Source organism: Ciconia boyciana, chromosome 11 (genome assembly GCF_034638445.1).
Source record: "Ciconia boyciana chromosome 11, ASM3463844v1, whole genome shotgun sequence".
Taxonomy (NCBI): domain Eukaryota; kingdom Metazoa; phylum Chordata; class Aves; order Ciconiiformes; family Ciconiidae; genus Ciconia; species Ciconia boyciana.
Genome location: NC_132944.1, coordinates 20,281,721 through 20,296,160, shown reverse-complemented (window position 1 = coordinate 20,296,160; position 14,440 = coordinate 20,281,721). Strand labels below are relative to the sequence as shown.

Below are 14,440 nucleotides of genomic sequence, written 5' to 3'. Positions count from 1 at the left end.
CTGATAGCTATGAAAAATGACAGGACTGGCTAAGTCATGAAATAAGAGGTAGGATTTCTTCTGCCTTTTTTGTCTAGTGACATGTCCAACTTCTGATCAGAACTGAATAGCGTTTTTCATGCAAGGCTCTGTGGTGTCTCCTTTCTACCCAGTTAGCTTCCCTCTTTCCAGCAGAAGGAATGCTAGAATTGTAACTCAGTGGAATGGTGGTCCTCTACATCAAGAATAAATGATAAAAGCCTTGCATCTAAACTGCCATTGTTTTTGCACTCATTATGCAGGTTCAAATGGCCATGCTTGTTTACCAAGAATGTATTTAATACTGTGGTTTATGAATACCTGGTTCATGCCATCACATGAAGCAAGAAAGGAAAGCTCTGCCATCCAAAGGTTTGATGTGCTTGTGTCATGACACAACAAAGCCTGCTTGTGGGGCTGGTCTAGATGAGATTACCCTGCCAAAAAGTTATGGGATCCTACTAAATTAAAGGAACAGAAGTTTATCACGGCAACCAGATGTTAGGCCACAAAACAAAAATGCTTCTTCTAGTTTGTTGTGCAATCATGGAATTTTAGCCATGTGACATGCCTGCAGTCTGATGGGAAACTTCCTGACTTCCTCCCTGTAGAGCAGACAGTCCCTTCCCATAAGACAAAATTTTTGAGAGGCCACTGTTAAAGCTCAACACAAGTTTTCAAACTGCAAAATATAAAGCCTAGAATCAGTGCACTTAAAATCAGACTGTTAGCTGCTGACCTGTTTTTTCCACCTTTCCTATGTATACATACGAGTGCTTTCCTATGATTTCCAAGCACTTGACATCAGCCCATTAAAAAGTAGTTGCTAAATAACATGGTGAACGGATCAGTTAACTACTTCAATAGAAGAATCTAGTTTTTCTTCTCCAAATTTATTTAGAAGAACCATGACTGACGTGGACGAGCATTAGAATACACTTTCTGTACAACTGCAGTGTTTTTTCATGTCTTCTTTCAAGGTGTTAAAATTCTACCTTTTAGCAGCATTAAAAAAATTCATTTAGAAATTAATTGTTGGTCTCTCTCTTGATATGTTTTCTGGCAGTGATAAAAGCAAGAATCCTATCAGCTCATGACAAAGGGACCCATGCAGAAGTTGTTGTGAAAGTGAAGAAGGTCCTGAAATCAGGCAAAGTGAAAATTTCTCGGAGCAACAGAAGCATTTACCCAGAATCCTGGACCAACAGGGGATGTACATGTCCCATTCTCAATCCTGGTAAGGACAATTCATTATGAACATTAGCTATGGCTACCCAACACTTGCCATCAGTCTTTCTGGGGCAGAGTCTTTTGATTCATCCACACCAAAGAGGGAGTCAACAGACAGCTGCAGTAAAAAGCATTCTGGTATCAGAGAACAAAGTTTTACCGAAAAGCTCAAACCTCCCTGCAAATATTTTACTTTAAGTGACTTTATTTGGTCTTCCAGAATATTTGTGACTAGAATAATGTTTGTGAGAAAAAAAAAAAATCCCTGTATTTCTATGTCCAAAGAGTTTTCTTCCTCACTCTGTATTCTCACATCATGCTTTACTTCTTTTTGGAAAAACTAGAAATTATTATGAAAATTTTTGAAAGTGGGGGGAATCTAACTTCTTCTATGCCTTTGTAATGGTTTCAAATAACAAAAAGTAAGTCTTCCTTCCTCCTTCTACTGTAAATTCTAGTGAATTCAATGGTTTGTTCCATCAAAGCCTAAGGTTGACAACCTGCAGCATATTAGAAACCAATCATGGGTGGAGAACATAAAACCAAATGAATTTAATTTCAAACCAAGAAAGACAAGAAAATCTTTAATGATTAGAAAAATCATCTGTTAAGTAAATAAAGCCCTTTTTTATAACCAGTTTAGGATAGGTCTCTAGGTTTGCTAGCTAACCACATTCTATCAGAATGATCCATGTTTGTTCACTTTTAATTATGGGAATCTCCCTGCAGCAGTGGAGTGGAGAAGTAGGGGAGTGGAAGGCAGCAACCTTCTCCCCAGCTCTGCTGAAGGCAGAAACATCACACTATAGACCGCAAAGCTCCATACTAGTACTGATGGCTCCATACTAGATATCAGTGGCTAAGCAGATACATTCCTCATTCAACCTTCCCTATTGCTGCCTTTCCTGCGATACAACTTAGTGGACGACAGAGAGAAATATATTTACTTGAACAACAGCTGAAATCTCTGGATAAATCTTGGAATCCTACAAATTTGAGCCTGGACTCTATTTTTTTCAAGTAGAATCACACAATCATTTAGGTTGGAAAAGACCTTTAAGATCATCGCGTCCAACCGTAAACCTAACACTGCCAAGTCCACCCCTAAAACCATGTCCCCAGGTGCTTAAGTAGATGCTAGGTGTCTAATTCTGACAGATTTTTGATTACTCGCACCTTTCCTTCATATCACTGGAAGTTCCAAGTCTTTGGGACCACATCCTGGGATCAAATCCCAATAAGACAAAGACTTTGGGTGTCATTAGGGTGACCAGTAGTGTATGCTGGGGATCATGTTTCATTACTCAACCTTATACCACAGAAAATGGTGACTTGCCATTGTTCTAAAAGCAGCACCTGATAGAAAAATTACCCTGTGTTTTTTCCTCTGAATAGATTAAAAACATATCCACTGAGTGAAAGGAATTCCTTGTGCTTCACTTAAAATGTAAGATTTAATCTAACCTTTAAGACAAGTTCTCAGCTGAAATCAGCCACATACAAGAGACAGCTGTTTTAGGAAAGGCTGTGTCAAATCAAACTCTGTATGAATTTTTCCTGTTATGGCAAAATGAACTGTACTGTCTCAGAAACAAATTTTGTCATCCATTATCTTATCAAGTGAAAGATTGCATCTGAATTTGCATTGAAGTGTAATATGGGCCCTGAGCTCTCTTTTTGGGGGTAGTTCTTGAATTTGCACATAAAATTTTTGGCTTAATGTAGTCCAAATGAGTAAGGTGTTTTCCTCTACTTAAACTCCAGTGGCACAGTTGTGCATAATTAAGTATTTACCAGTGTTCCCTATGAAACTGTGGGACCCCCGAATCAGACATGAATGAAACAAATTGCTTAAATATGATGAGAGTACATCTGATCCCACACAGATGTTTGAAGAGGGAAAATATCACAGGACATTTTTCTCCTTTGTACCTCTCTAGCTTTACTTTGCATGTCTTTGGAAACATAGGGCTGAAGACATACAGCTCAGAAATTTAGATGCTAGAGATACAGGTGTTATGCCATTGCCTCTTGATATAAATTAAAGCTACGGACAGGTCTCCATCACTGCAGTTCTCCAGATTTCAACATATTGTTTGACTGAACCCCTGCCCCAAGATCCCAGTATGCCCTGACTCATGGTAGAAACCTTACTTTTTCTCTCTTCTCGGGGCTTTTACACCCTCCTTTCTCTACAAGCATCAGGAGTTGCTTCCCAGCACACAACTTTCGAGAAGGAGGGCAGTAGCAGCAGCAGGGGACAAAGGCATAAGTAGCAGCCACCAGATCCCTGCAGATCGGTGTGCAGAACCTCACATATAACTTGCCCTGGGTGCACCTGTTTCTCTAAATCCTGATCAATGAGGGAATTTTACTTACTACAGTTAATACAACAAAAGAGTGCTTATACATCTACTAAGGCAGTGACATGATTAGTAGTAGTACTTGCTTCTTGTCTCCGTGTGTAGTTATCAACTTTTTTGTTCACAGACCTCTTTTTTGAGGCTCCGCTACTTGTATCTTAAGGTTATAATCTAGGAAGTCTGGCTTACTATTTTCATATATAATACCAGCTTCCACACCTGTTCAGATCAAATTCTGCTACTCATCATACCTATACAAGCCAGGAGTAATGCTACTGAAGCACATGAAGTTACAACGGCTTAAAACAAAGGTCAGACAGATCAGACTCAAACCTGGTCATCTGCACATGGAGGTGTTGAACTTGTAAGCGGTAAGGCCACTGGAACTAAATCAATTTGTACTTGTAATACCTGAGCATAATCATATGACAACATTGAACCTGTGTGCCCAGGAGTCAGCAGTGACAATATGCATGTGAAAGTATGTTTACATGTAAGATGATGGCACATGCATAAACTGGATGAAGCTGGCTAAGATGCTACATGACAGATGCTTATGAAATAGAGAAATTCTGCATTAGTAGAACATAGTTCTGTTTTCTTCTATTTATTGACTGAAGTTTTTCCTTTTTTCTTTTAAAAACTAGGTACTGACTATCTTATAGCAGGCCAGGAAGACTCTAGGACCAGCAAACTCCTTGTGAACATGAACAGCCTGGTGAAACCCTGGAAAGCACATTTGGGAAAACAAGTATCAGATATTCTTCGAACTGGGTGCAAATAATTTCTGCTTCAGAAGTTACAGTGCTGAACTTTGCCTTCTAGTAACACTGCAGTGAAAGGTGTAGTTAGTTCATGCATTCCCATTCAACATGCTCCTAGCTGAAGTGATGAAAGCAGACTTACCATCCTTTCTCCTTTCACATGCTTAGAGAGGAAACTTGGGACATGACTACTTTTTTTAAAAAAAATGCACAGCCTTATCATACAAAATTAAGTAGTGCATCATAGGTTACAAGTCAGTTCTTAATTTGAGCTGGATTCCATGCAGCCAGAGAATCATTTTACAAGGCAAAACTAAAGATATGGATTAGTGTTTCCATACTTCAGGTCAGAGCCTGGTATTAACATGTACAAGCTGCTTACATAATGCCTTCATTACTTGGGTGTAGTTTTCTTTATAAGTGACCACTAACCAGCAGCAATTTCTTTCAGCTTTACAAATGGCATAATACTAAACAAGCATGTCAAATAATACTTATTTAAAAGAGCTCAGATTGATTTAACATCAGGCTGCAATTATGCCAATATAACGGGTTGCTTTCTAGAAGGCAGTATTATCCCATTGCTGAACAGAACAAACTAACATGTGACTTGTCTTGGGACAAGGTACTTTATAGATGTACATTGCTCTCATCAATGCTTAGTGCTGAGGTCTGCTGCAGAAGGCACCTTGGCTGAAACCTGATTTTAAATCCAGCCTTTGCCCTCTAAGGTCATTTTGCTCTTTGCTGTAGTACTTTAGTCTGTAACACCACAAAGGTTTCACAGCGATTACCACTAAAAAGCCTTATGCTAGGAAAGAGCCAAAACGTGTGAGGAACTAGTAGCTGCTCTAATGTTGAGATTGTAACACTACAAAAGCTACAAGGCAGAAGCAGGAGGAGGTAAATGGATTGGCTGGACTGTGTATTAAATGAGGTAGCTATAATTACTGTGAGAGCAACCTGGCTCTTCAAACTGTGCTCAAGATCACTGGCATTTGATTGCACTTAGTGCTTTCATTCTGCTTTATTTCTCTTGGTCACACTTCAGGTTAGGATACTGAAGCTAGGCTTCCTTCCCATTGTGCCTGAGGATTAATTTTCCCTCCACAGAAGTATAGGAGTGGTAATATCTGCACTCTAGGTAAAAATAGTTCTGTTCTACAAAAGCATTCTTTCTAAATCAATTTTACCCTACCCTATAGTAATTAAGAGGTGGCTACTTAAATCATTCCCTAACACAATATTTTGAGGAAAGTGTAGTTTAAGACCTGTCCCCCCTGTTTAAGGACTCACAATCAAATGAAGCTGATTGGAACACATTCCCTCATGAAGTAAAGCAGAAGCTATAATGAGTCAGTCTATTCTTTCAGGGGGTTACAGATAAAAAGCATGCACACGTGCTACTTTTGTGTATTATTTCTATTCCATGTCTACAATTTTTTAATGCTCTCAGGAAAGGTGAGATATCTTCATTTAGCACTGTCTGACTGGCACATGGAGTATCTAGAAAAGCCCAATACTAATGCAGAAGTATGGAAGTCCCAGTCTACAACTTAGGCCAGCAGTTTGTTCTCTTTATCACTGGGAACCTGAAAAACCAGCTTCTTTCCTTCCATTTGTTGCTGTTTTCCTTCTAACTTCATATTGGCTGAACAGCAGAAAAATCCTTAGGTCATTTGGAAATGGATGACAGGCAGATATTTACAAAATAAAAGCCCCACTTTTCTCCCAACAGTGCATAAAGAGTGTTTCTTCCTCCCCCCTTTTCAGAAAGTCTCCCCTCCCCCATTGCCATTGCTTTCCCTCTTTCACTTCATTATTTATTTGTTGTTACCTAAAGTGGTATCCAACAACGTGGCATCTCCAACAAGCCATTTAATTAATGCAATAAAACACTTCTTAACCAAGGAATTTGGCTTAATTTGAAACATCAGCTTACAGAAATTAAGAGCATAGCAACTGCTTTCTTTACTGTCTCCAGAAATTGTCTGACAACAAAAAGATTGACTAGTTTGCTTTCAGATATCAATATAAATAAAGATGTGTACATGAATTTACAGTCTGTTCTCAAAAGGCCTCTCAGAATAAATGAAAATCAAGTGTAGGTTTAGAACTAAGCTGAGGAACATGCTTTTCAACACAGGCCATTTTACCTGCAGGGGATCTTATTTAATGATGATCATATTCCATTTTGGTTTATAGTCAGTACCATATTAAAGCAAACTCCCATATTCCACTTTTTGTGCCAGACTGGTGATTTTGTGGGGAGGGTAAACATCTGCGTAGTTCCCTTCTGTGGATGAAAAGTTATTTTTTAACATGGTCATTTACAAGCATTTGTGGCTACTGCTAGTAGAAATACTATTTGGAACAAGGATATCAATACCCTGGTGTGTTCTCTTGGAGCCTACTAACGACTACCAACTGCAGACACCGTTGTATGCAAACAAGATAGACATCAATATATCACACATTTCAGATATCTCAAAAGTAGCTGATACATACACACACTTTAAAGTGTAAAGCGAGGGGGGGAACCCAAAGATATTCAGCTAATTTCTTCTCTTCCTTCTAATTTCCCATTCTTTTGTATCTCTAATGTACTTGCAGGTACCTGTATAGCTAAGTCTACTTCATTCCCTCTGTTAGTTACAAACATTGCACATTTTGTTCCAACTACTAACTCCTATTTAATGGATTTGCTCTAGAGAGTAGCAGGTAGTCCATAAGCATGGAATTTAATTTGAAAGCAAAAAATGAAAGCACATTAGGGTGAGACAACACTGCAAGTTGGCTTTTTATTGGTATCACCACTTCTGCTGATCAGGTATCTCCGAGTTCACAGAGAAGAAAAATAGAAGAATAAAGTTCTAACTCACACAGAGCTACCATGGGCAATCTCTTTGTTCTGCAGTGCTACAGTCCAGGTAGCCTGTCTGAAAATAAGTATCTAAATAGAAATGAACTGCATAGATCAAGTTAGAACAGCTATTGATTAGAGAAGAGATGAGAAAGTTTAGACTGATCACCATGAAATTTTGGAAAGGAAAAAAGTTATTTTCTTGTGTACTGGTACCCAAAATGAAGATAAGCATAAGACAGTGCAAGATGACAACTGTCTTCCTAGTAGAAGCTGTTACATATTCCTCAGAACAAGCAAACAAGGTCACACATAGTAAATTAAAAGAACTACCACAGAAGGTATGGTATTCCTGTACCAAAAGAGAATTGTTTGGTAGGCCTGTGTACAGTATCACATACCTTGTGATAGTCTCTGTGACTGTGTGTCTTAGGTGGCACAGTAATACAAAGAATACTTAACACAGAAAAAAGGATGCACTTGCCCAATACCGAAGTGGCTGGACAGCTTCTTTTAGTACATGTAAAATAGGACCTGTCTTTAAAATGGCCACATGAACAACCCTACAGCACCCAAATAGACAAGGTGTCTCACAGGCAGTAGCAACCACATACCAAACAGTAGCACTGATGTATCACTTGGAAATCCTGCATACGGATTAAATAAAAGCCTTTACTCACAAGAAGTCTGGAAAGCTGTGGAAAGTTTATAATAGGGCAGGTGATAGCTTGAAGCAGAAGCACATGTAACTTTCCACAGAGAGCAGCAAACTCAGGATGCTGGAGGTCAAAGCAGCTCTCTAACAGCTGTGCAGCATGTGTATCCATGAATACATGATCATTCCGGCAACATGGCCCATTAAAGCATCAAAGTAGTTCATTAAATGGCCATTGTGAGTGCTGAGCCCTAACTCCAATGTACCAACATATTGCTACTAATGCTTCTCCAGCTTCTGCTCTTGGCAAGCAGCTAAGAAGGAAAATGTACCTATGCACAACCTTTGTGCACTGCTCTTTGAGAGTGGCTCACTGCTAAAAAGAGTAAGTTTTCTCTGTAGCATTTACCATGTCTCATAATTTTTCCACGCTGCTCGATGTAAGCTTTCTTTGAATTGATATAATTCACAGGATGTGCTCCCTCAAGTCCCCCAGATCTGCAAAAATTAATGTGTTATTTGTTACGTGTTTTAGCACTTTTTTTTTGTACTTAAAACTTCAATTAAAAATACTCAGAAATTTATATTGATGTGAGGTTTGGGATCTATTTTTAAAATTTTAAACCATGCAATCCTCAAACCACATGCACATTAATTCTTTTTAAGTTAATAAACCACAAACATTCCAAACATCAGGCTCTTGCTTCGATAGTGTTGGCATAGTCAGGCAAATGGAGAAAAGCATTTATTTAAAAGGCAACCATGATAACATGTTATTTTTCTACTGAGCAACTTATGAAAGAAAATGTACATTTAGAATAGGAACATGTACAGATTAGAAACACAAACCGGGTACAGTTAATTTATGTAAATGGCATGTTAATTCCATCAAAACCCAATCCTTCAAAATCTTTCATGTAGGTACTTGCAGGTGCTTAATTCCCAGAAGAAATACATACATGAAGTTTTACTGGTTTGAGGTCTTAATGAGGTCTGAAAAATACTTAACAGGTCCTAAAACTGCTCCTTTACACAGAGTTGATTCGTGGGATGCAAGGCATGAAAATAGAACTGCGTGACCGGTAGGTGGAAGATGCCTTACCTATAAATACTCAGCACTTAGGTAGATAGAAGTCTACTCATGTCAGTCTCCATACTTAATATCAAGCCAGTGTATTACAGAGACTTACCCTTGCAACTCTACATTATAGCTGTGCTTTCTCTTCAGGGTACTGTACAAGTTCTTACCTCACCTGTATACTTCTATTGAGAAAACTGTACCTCTAAGACCCAGTCTTCATTCTTCACACATTAATGACACGATAAATATTTCCAACCTAAACGATTCTATGATGGCAAAGACCTTTAAGATCATCGAGTCCAACCATTAACCTAACGCTACCAAGACCACCACTACACCATGTCCCTAAGCACCTCATCCAAACGTCTTTTAAATACCTCCAGGGATGGGGACTCAGCCCCTTCCCTGGGCAGCCTGTTCCAGTGCTTGAGAACCCTTTCAGTGAAGACATTTTTCTTAATATCCAGTCTAAACCTCCCCTGGCACAACTTGAGGCCATTTCCTCTTGTCCTATGGCTTGTTATCTGGGAGAGGAGACCAACACCTACCTCGCTACACCCTCCTTTCAGGTAGTTGTAGAGAGTGATAAGGTCTCCCCTCAGCCTCCTTTTCTCCAGGCTCAACAACCCCAGGTCCCTCAGCCGCTCCCCATCAGCCTTGTGCTCCAGACCCTTCCCCAGCTTCGTTGCCCTTCTCTGGACACGCTCCAGCCCCTCAATGTCTTTCTTGTAGTGAGGGGCCCAAACCTGAACACAGCATTCGAGGTGCGGCCTCACCAGTGCTGAGTCCAGGGGCACGATCACTTCCCTAGTCTTGCTGGCCACACTGTTTCTGATACAAGCCAGGATGCCATTGGCCTCCTCGGCCACCTGGGCACACTGCTGGCTCATATTCAGCCGGCTGTTGACCAACACTCCCAGGTCCTTTTCTGCCTGGCAGCTTTCCAGCCACTCTGCCCCAAGCCTGTAGCGTTGCATGGGGTGGTTGTGACCCAAGTGCAGGACCCGGCACTGAGCCTTGTTGAACCTCATACACTTGGCCTCGGCCCATCGATCCAGCCTGTCCAGATCCCTCTGCAGAGCCTTCCTGCCCTCAAGCAGATCAACACTCCCGCACAACTTGGTGGTGTCTGCAAACTTAGTGAGGGTGCACTCAATCCCCTCGTCCAGATCATTGATAAAGATATTAAACAGAACTGGCCCCAACACAGAGCCCTGGGGAACACCACTTGTGACCAGCCGCCAACTGGATTTAACTCCATTCACCACCACTCTTCGGCCCTGGCCATCCAGCCAGTTTTTTACCCAGAGAAGCGTATGCCCGTCCAAGCCATGAGCAGACAGTTTCTCCAGGAGAATGCTGTGGAAAACAGTGTCAAAGGCTTTACTAAAGTCCAGGTAGATAACATACACAGCCTTTCCCTCATCCACTAAGCAGGTCACCTTGTCATAGAAGGAGATCAGGTTAGTCAAACAGGACCTGCCTTTCATAAACCCATGCTGACTGGGCCTGATCACCTGGTTGTCCTGTACATGCCATGTGACAGCGCTCAGGATTATCTGCTCCATCACCTTCCCCGGTACTGAGGTCAGACTGACAGGCCTGTAGTTCCCTGGATCCTCCTTCCAGCCCTTCTTGTAGATGGGTGTCACATTTGCTAACCTCCAGTCACCTGGGACCTCCCTGGTAAGCCAGGACTGCTGATAAAGGATTGAAAGCAGCTTGGTGAGCAGTTCTACCAGCTCCCTCAGTACCCTTGGCTGGATTGCATCCAGCCCCATAGACTTGTGTGTGTCTGGTGTAGCAGGTCACTAACCATTTCCCCTTGGATTATGGGGGCTTCATTGTGCTCCCCATCCCTGTCTTCCAGCACAGGGGGCTGGGTACCCCAAGAACAACTGGTCTTACTATTAAAGACTGAGGCAAAGGAGGCATTAAGTACCTCAGCCTTTTCCTCATCCTTTGTCACTATGTTTCCCCCTGCATCCAATAAAGGATGGAGATTCTCCTTAGCTCTCTTTTTGTTGCTAATGTATTTACAGAAACATTTTTTATTGTCTTTTACAGCTGTAGTCACATTAAGTTCTAGTTGGGCTTTGGCCCTTCTAATTTTCTCCCTGCATAACCTCACAACATCTTTGTAGTCCTCCTGAGTTGCCTTCCCCTTCTTCCAAAGGTCAAACTCTCCTTTTATCCCTGAGTTCCAGCCAAAGCTCTCTGTTCAGTCAGGCTGGTCTTCCCTGCCAGCTCGTCTTTCAGCACATGGGGACGGCCTGCTCCTGCACCTTTAAGACTTCCTTCTTGAAGAATGTCCAGCCTTCCTGGGCTCCTTTGCCCTTCAGGACTGTCTCCCAAGGGACCCTGTCAACCAGTCTCATAAACAGGCCAAAGTCCGCCCTCCAGAAGTCCAAGGTGGCAGTTGTGCTGACTCCCCTCCTTACTTCTCCAAGAATCAAAAACTATCATTTCGTGATCGCTATGCCCAAGACAGCATCCAAATGTCACATCACCTGCAAGTCCTTCCCTGTTCACAAACAACAGGTCCAGCAGGGCACCTTCCCTAGTTTGGCTCAGTCACCAGCTGTGTCAGGAAGTTATCTTCCACACACTCCAGGAACCTCCTAGACTGTTTCCTCTCTGCTGTATTGTATTTCCAGTAGACGTCTGGCAAGTTGAAGTCCCCCACAAGAACAAAGGATAGCGATTGTGAGACTTCTCCCAGCTGCTTATAGAATATTTTGTCTGCCTCTTCATCCTGGTTGGGTGGTCCATAACAGACTCCCACCATGATATCTGCCTTGCTGGCCCTTCCCCTGATTCTTACCCATCAAGACTCAACCCTATTAAGCTCTAGACAATCAAAGCACTCCCTAACATACAGGGCTACCCCACCACCTCTCCTCCCTTGCCTATCCCTTCTGAAGAGTTTAGAGCCATCCATTGCAGCACGGTAGTTGTGTGAGTCATCCCACCATGTTTCCGTGATGGCAACTATATCATAGTTTTCCTGCTGCACAATGGCTTCCAGTTCCTCCTGTTGCCCATGCTGCATGCACTGGTGGTGCACTTCAGCTGGGCTATTGATCCTGCCACCTTTTCGGGGGAAGAAGCCCTAATTCCTACGTGGCCATTCTCAGGCACTTCCTTGGTTCCTAATACATTCATAACCCTTGTGTCTTTGCTGCCACATGGATCTCCATCCCCTACCTCCACTGAGACAGCAGACCAAAGGACCTCGCTAGCACACCGACCCTCAAACACTGGCATGCTGCCCTCAGGCTTATCTCTAGCAAGCCTGGTTTTATCCCTTTCTCCCCTCAAATCTAGTTTAAAGCTCTTTCAATGAGCTCTGCTAATTCCTGTGCAAAGATCCTTTTCCCCATTTGAGACAGGTGTACCCTGTCTGTCACCAGCAGGCCTGCTGTTGTGTAGACCGATCCATGACCAAAAAACCCAAAATTCTGCCAGTGACACCAGGCTCAGAGCCAGGTATTGATCTGCTGGCTCCTCCATCATGCTTTTGTCTTGTGGCTTAGTGATGAGAAAAATTATGATCTACCACTTGCAAATGCACAGGTCTGAGTCTCAAAAGAGTTTTGATCCAGGAGACTGCCCCTGTATCTTGGTACTAGATAGCAGCTTTATGCCAGGTGTAATGCTTTCATGACAAGTAACATGGGCCACCATGGTACAATGTACAGAACAAGTTCTGCTAGCCCAGATTCTCAGGCCCTCCACTCTTCTGCATTTGAAAAGTCGTGAGCCTAGCTCCGAAAATATTAACTCCAATTCATTTGTAACATGGCCTTTATGAGAAAAATCACAGGCATTGAGGATATTTCGATCATCAATTGTGCAGGTAACACCCATTAATAAAATGTTACACACTCCCAACATAATGGTTATCGACTGGACTAATTCTAAATCAGCAGCTTCACACACAGCATTGGAAACGCTAACTACAAGCATGGCACCGAACTATTAAATTCTGCCAACCTTTGCTTGTTCCATGCAGGGCCAAACTGGAAGAAAATCAGATGGATCCAACCTAGTTCATTAGTTTAGGTTCTTTATGTTGTAAGGAGAAAGGAGAGATGGCCCCTTGGGTCAGGTAAGGGAACAGAACCAATACCTGTAAGGAAAAATGTGACTGGCTGTAGGGGAAAAGGAAGCAATACTAGTTTTTGGGGGCGTATGAGAAGGGGACAAAATAGAAAGCAAAAGGAACAGGGTGGAGGCAGCAACCCTCTTGTAACACTAAGAAAAAGGTCAGAAAACACAGATGTAGAAATCAAGCACCTCTCTCCCACGCATGGCACCCTATGAAGGAAATAAGTGCATATGAGGGGATGCTTTCACCTTCTTGGGAGGCATAAGAACTTGTCATGTTCAGAAACAAACAAATAACTGGATCCATCATCAGACCTGGTACAGCAAATCCTATGTCCACTTACCCTTCACATCATTGTTGCGGCATCTGGGTTAATCTGCAATGTGCAATCACTACAAATCTTCCTGTGCTCTTTGTTTCGGCTATAACAGGCCCTTCATGAGCTGTCTGCTCACAGATATATCAATACCAATTTGTAATAAGCTATTTGTAAAAATAAACCAAAAAAACCCCACAGAAAAAAAACACCACAAAAAACATTTCTTCTTGTTTTAGAGATTGCCTCTCCATTCAGGCTCTGGCTGCTGACTATAGTTTATGCTAAGAACATGGAATTCACTGGAGAAGACACACACACAAAAAAGAAATAAAGGAAAAGTCCAAGGATTCTTGAGGAAAGTAAAGTCAGTAACAGGAGAATAATCACAGCCTTATATTAGGCAGCCATGGCCATACATTCCACTCCAGACACCATGGGGCAAAACTTGCCACCTCAAGTTTATTTTCCTTGAATTTCAAAAAGCTTTTTTTTTGTATATCCAACAGTAAGCACTGCACTCTCCACAAGCAGGGCAAAATATTTAATAATTTCAATTAAATTAGCAAATGGCAGAAAATTAAGCAATATTCCAAGCATTTCAGTGTGTTGTACAGGGCTAACTTCAGTGGCTCTGAATGCATGAAAAGGCTGTTCCAGCTTGAACCACTGGGTGAATGCACAGGATACTCTAATCATAAACCCTTGTGCTTCTGGCAGTGATGGGTGCAAACCCATTGCAAGCTTTTACTAATGCTATGAATATGTTACTAGCAGCAGTCTGAACTGCTCAGGGTGTCTTTAGTAGAAAGAGTTAGGTATTACATTTACTAATATTTCAGTATTTCAGCAGTCTTTGACCTGTTTCTTGGCCTTCATAGTATCAAGATACATCAATATTTGAGAGAAAGATAAGCTGCCGCTTCTTCCATGCTCAACTACAGATCCATAAGTCTTGAACTAGAATTCTAGTCATCTTACCCTATGCAGTCAGAACTAGCCTACAGTGAAGAACAATAAAAAAAGCCTAACATTTTAC

The 14,440-nt window shown here is 41.7% G+C and overlaps 1 protein-coding gene across 1 annotated transcript in view; it reads left to right on the top strand.

The window, feature by feature from the left end:
- Positions 1-8,392, top strand: part of LOC140658187 (netrin-4-like) — a 56,932-nt gene extending 48,540 nt beyond the window's left edge. Inside the window, exons 9-10 of the mRNA XM_072876270.1 lie at positions 1,085-1,255; positions 4,259-8,392. Coding sequence (XP_072732371.1) covers positions 1,085-1,255; positions 4,259-4,395 — 308 coding nt within the window. The 3' untranslated portion in view covers positions 4,396-8,392. The remainder of the gene's footprint in view (positions 1-1,084; positions 1,256-4,258) is intronic.
- Positions 8,393-14,440: the final 6,048 nt, after the last annotated feature.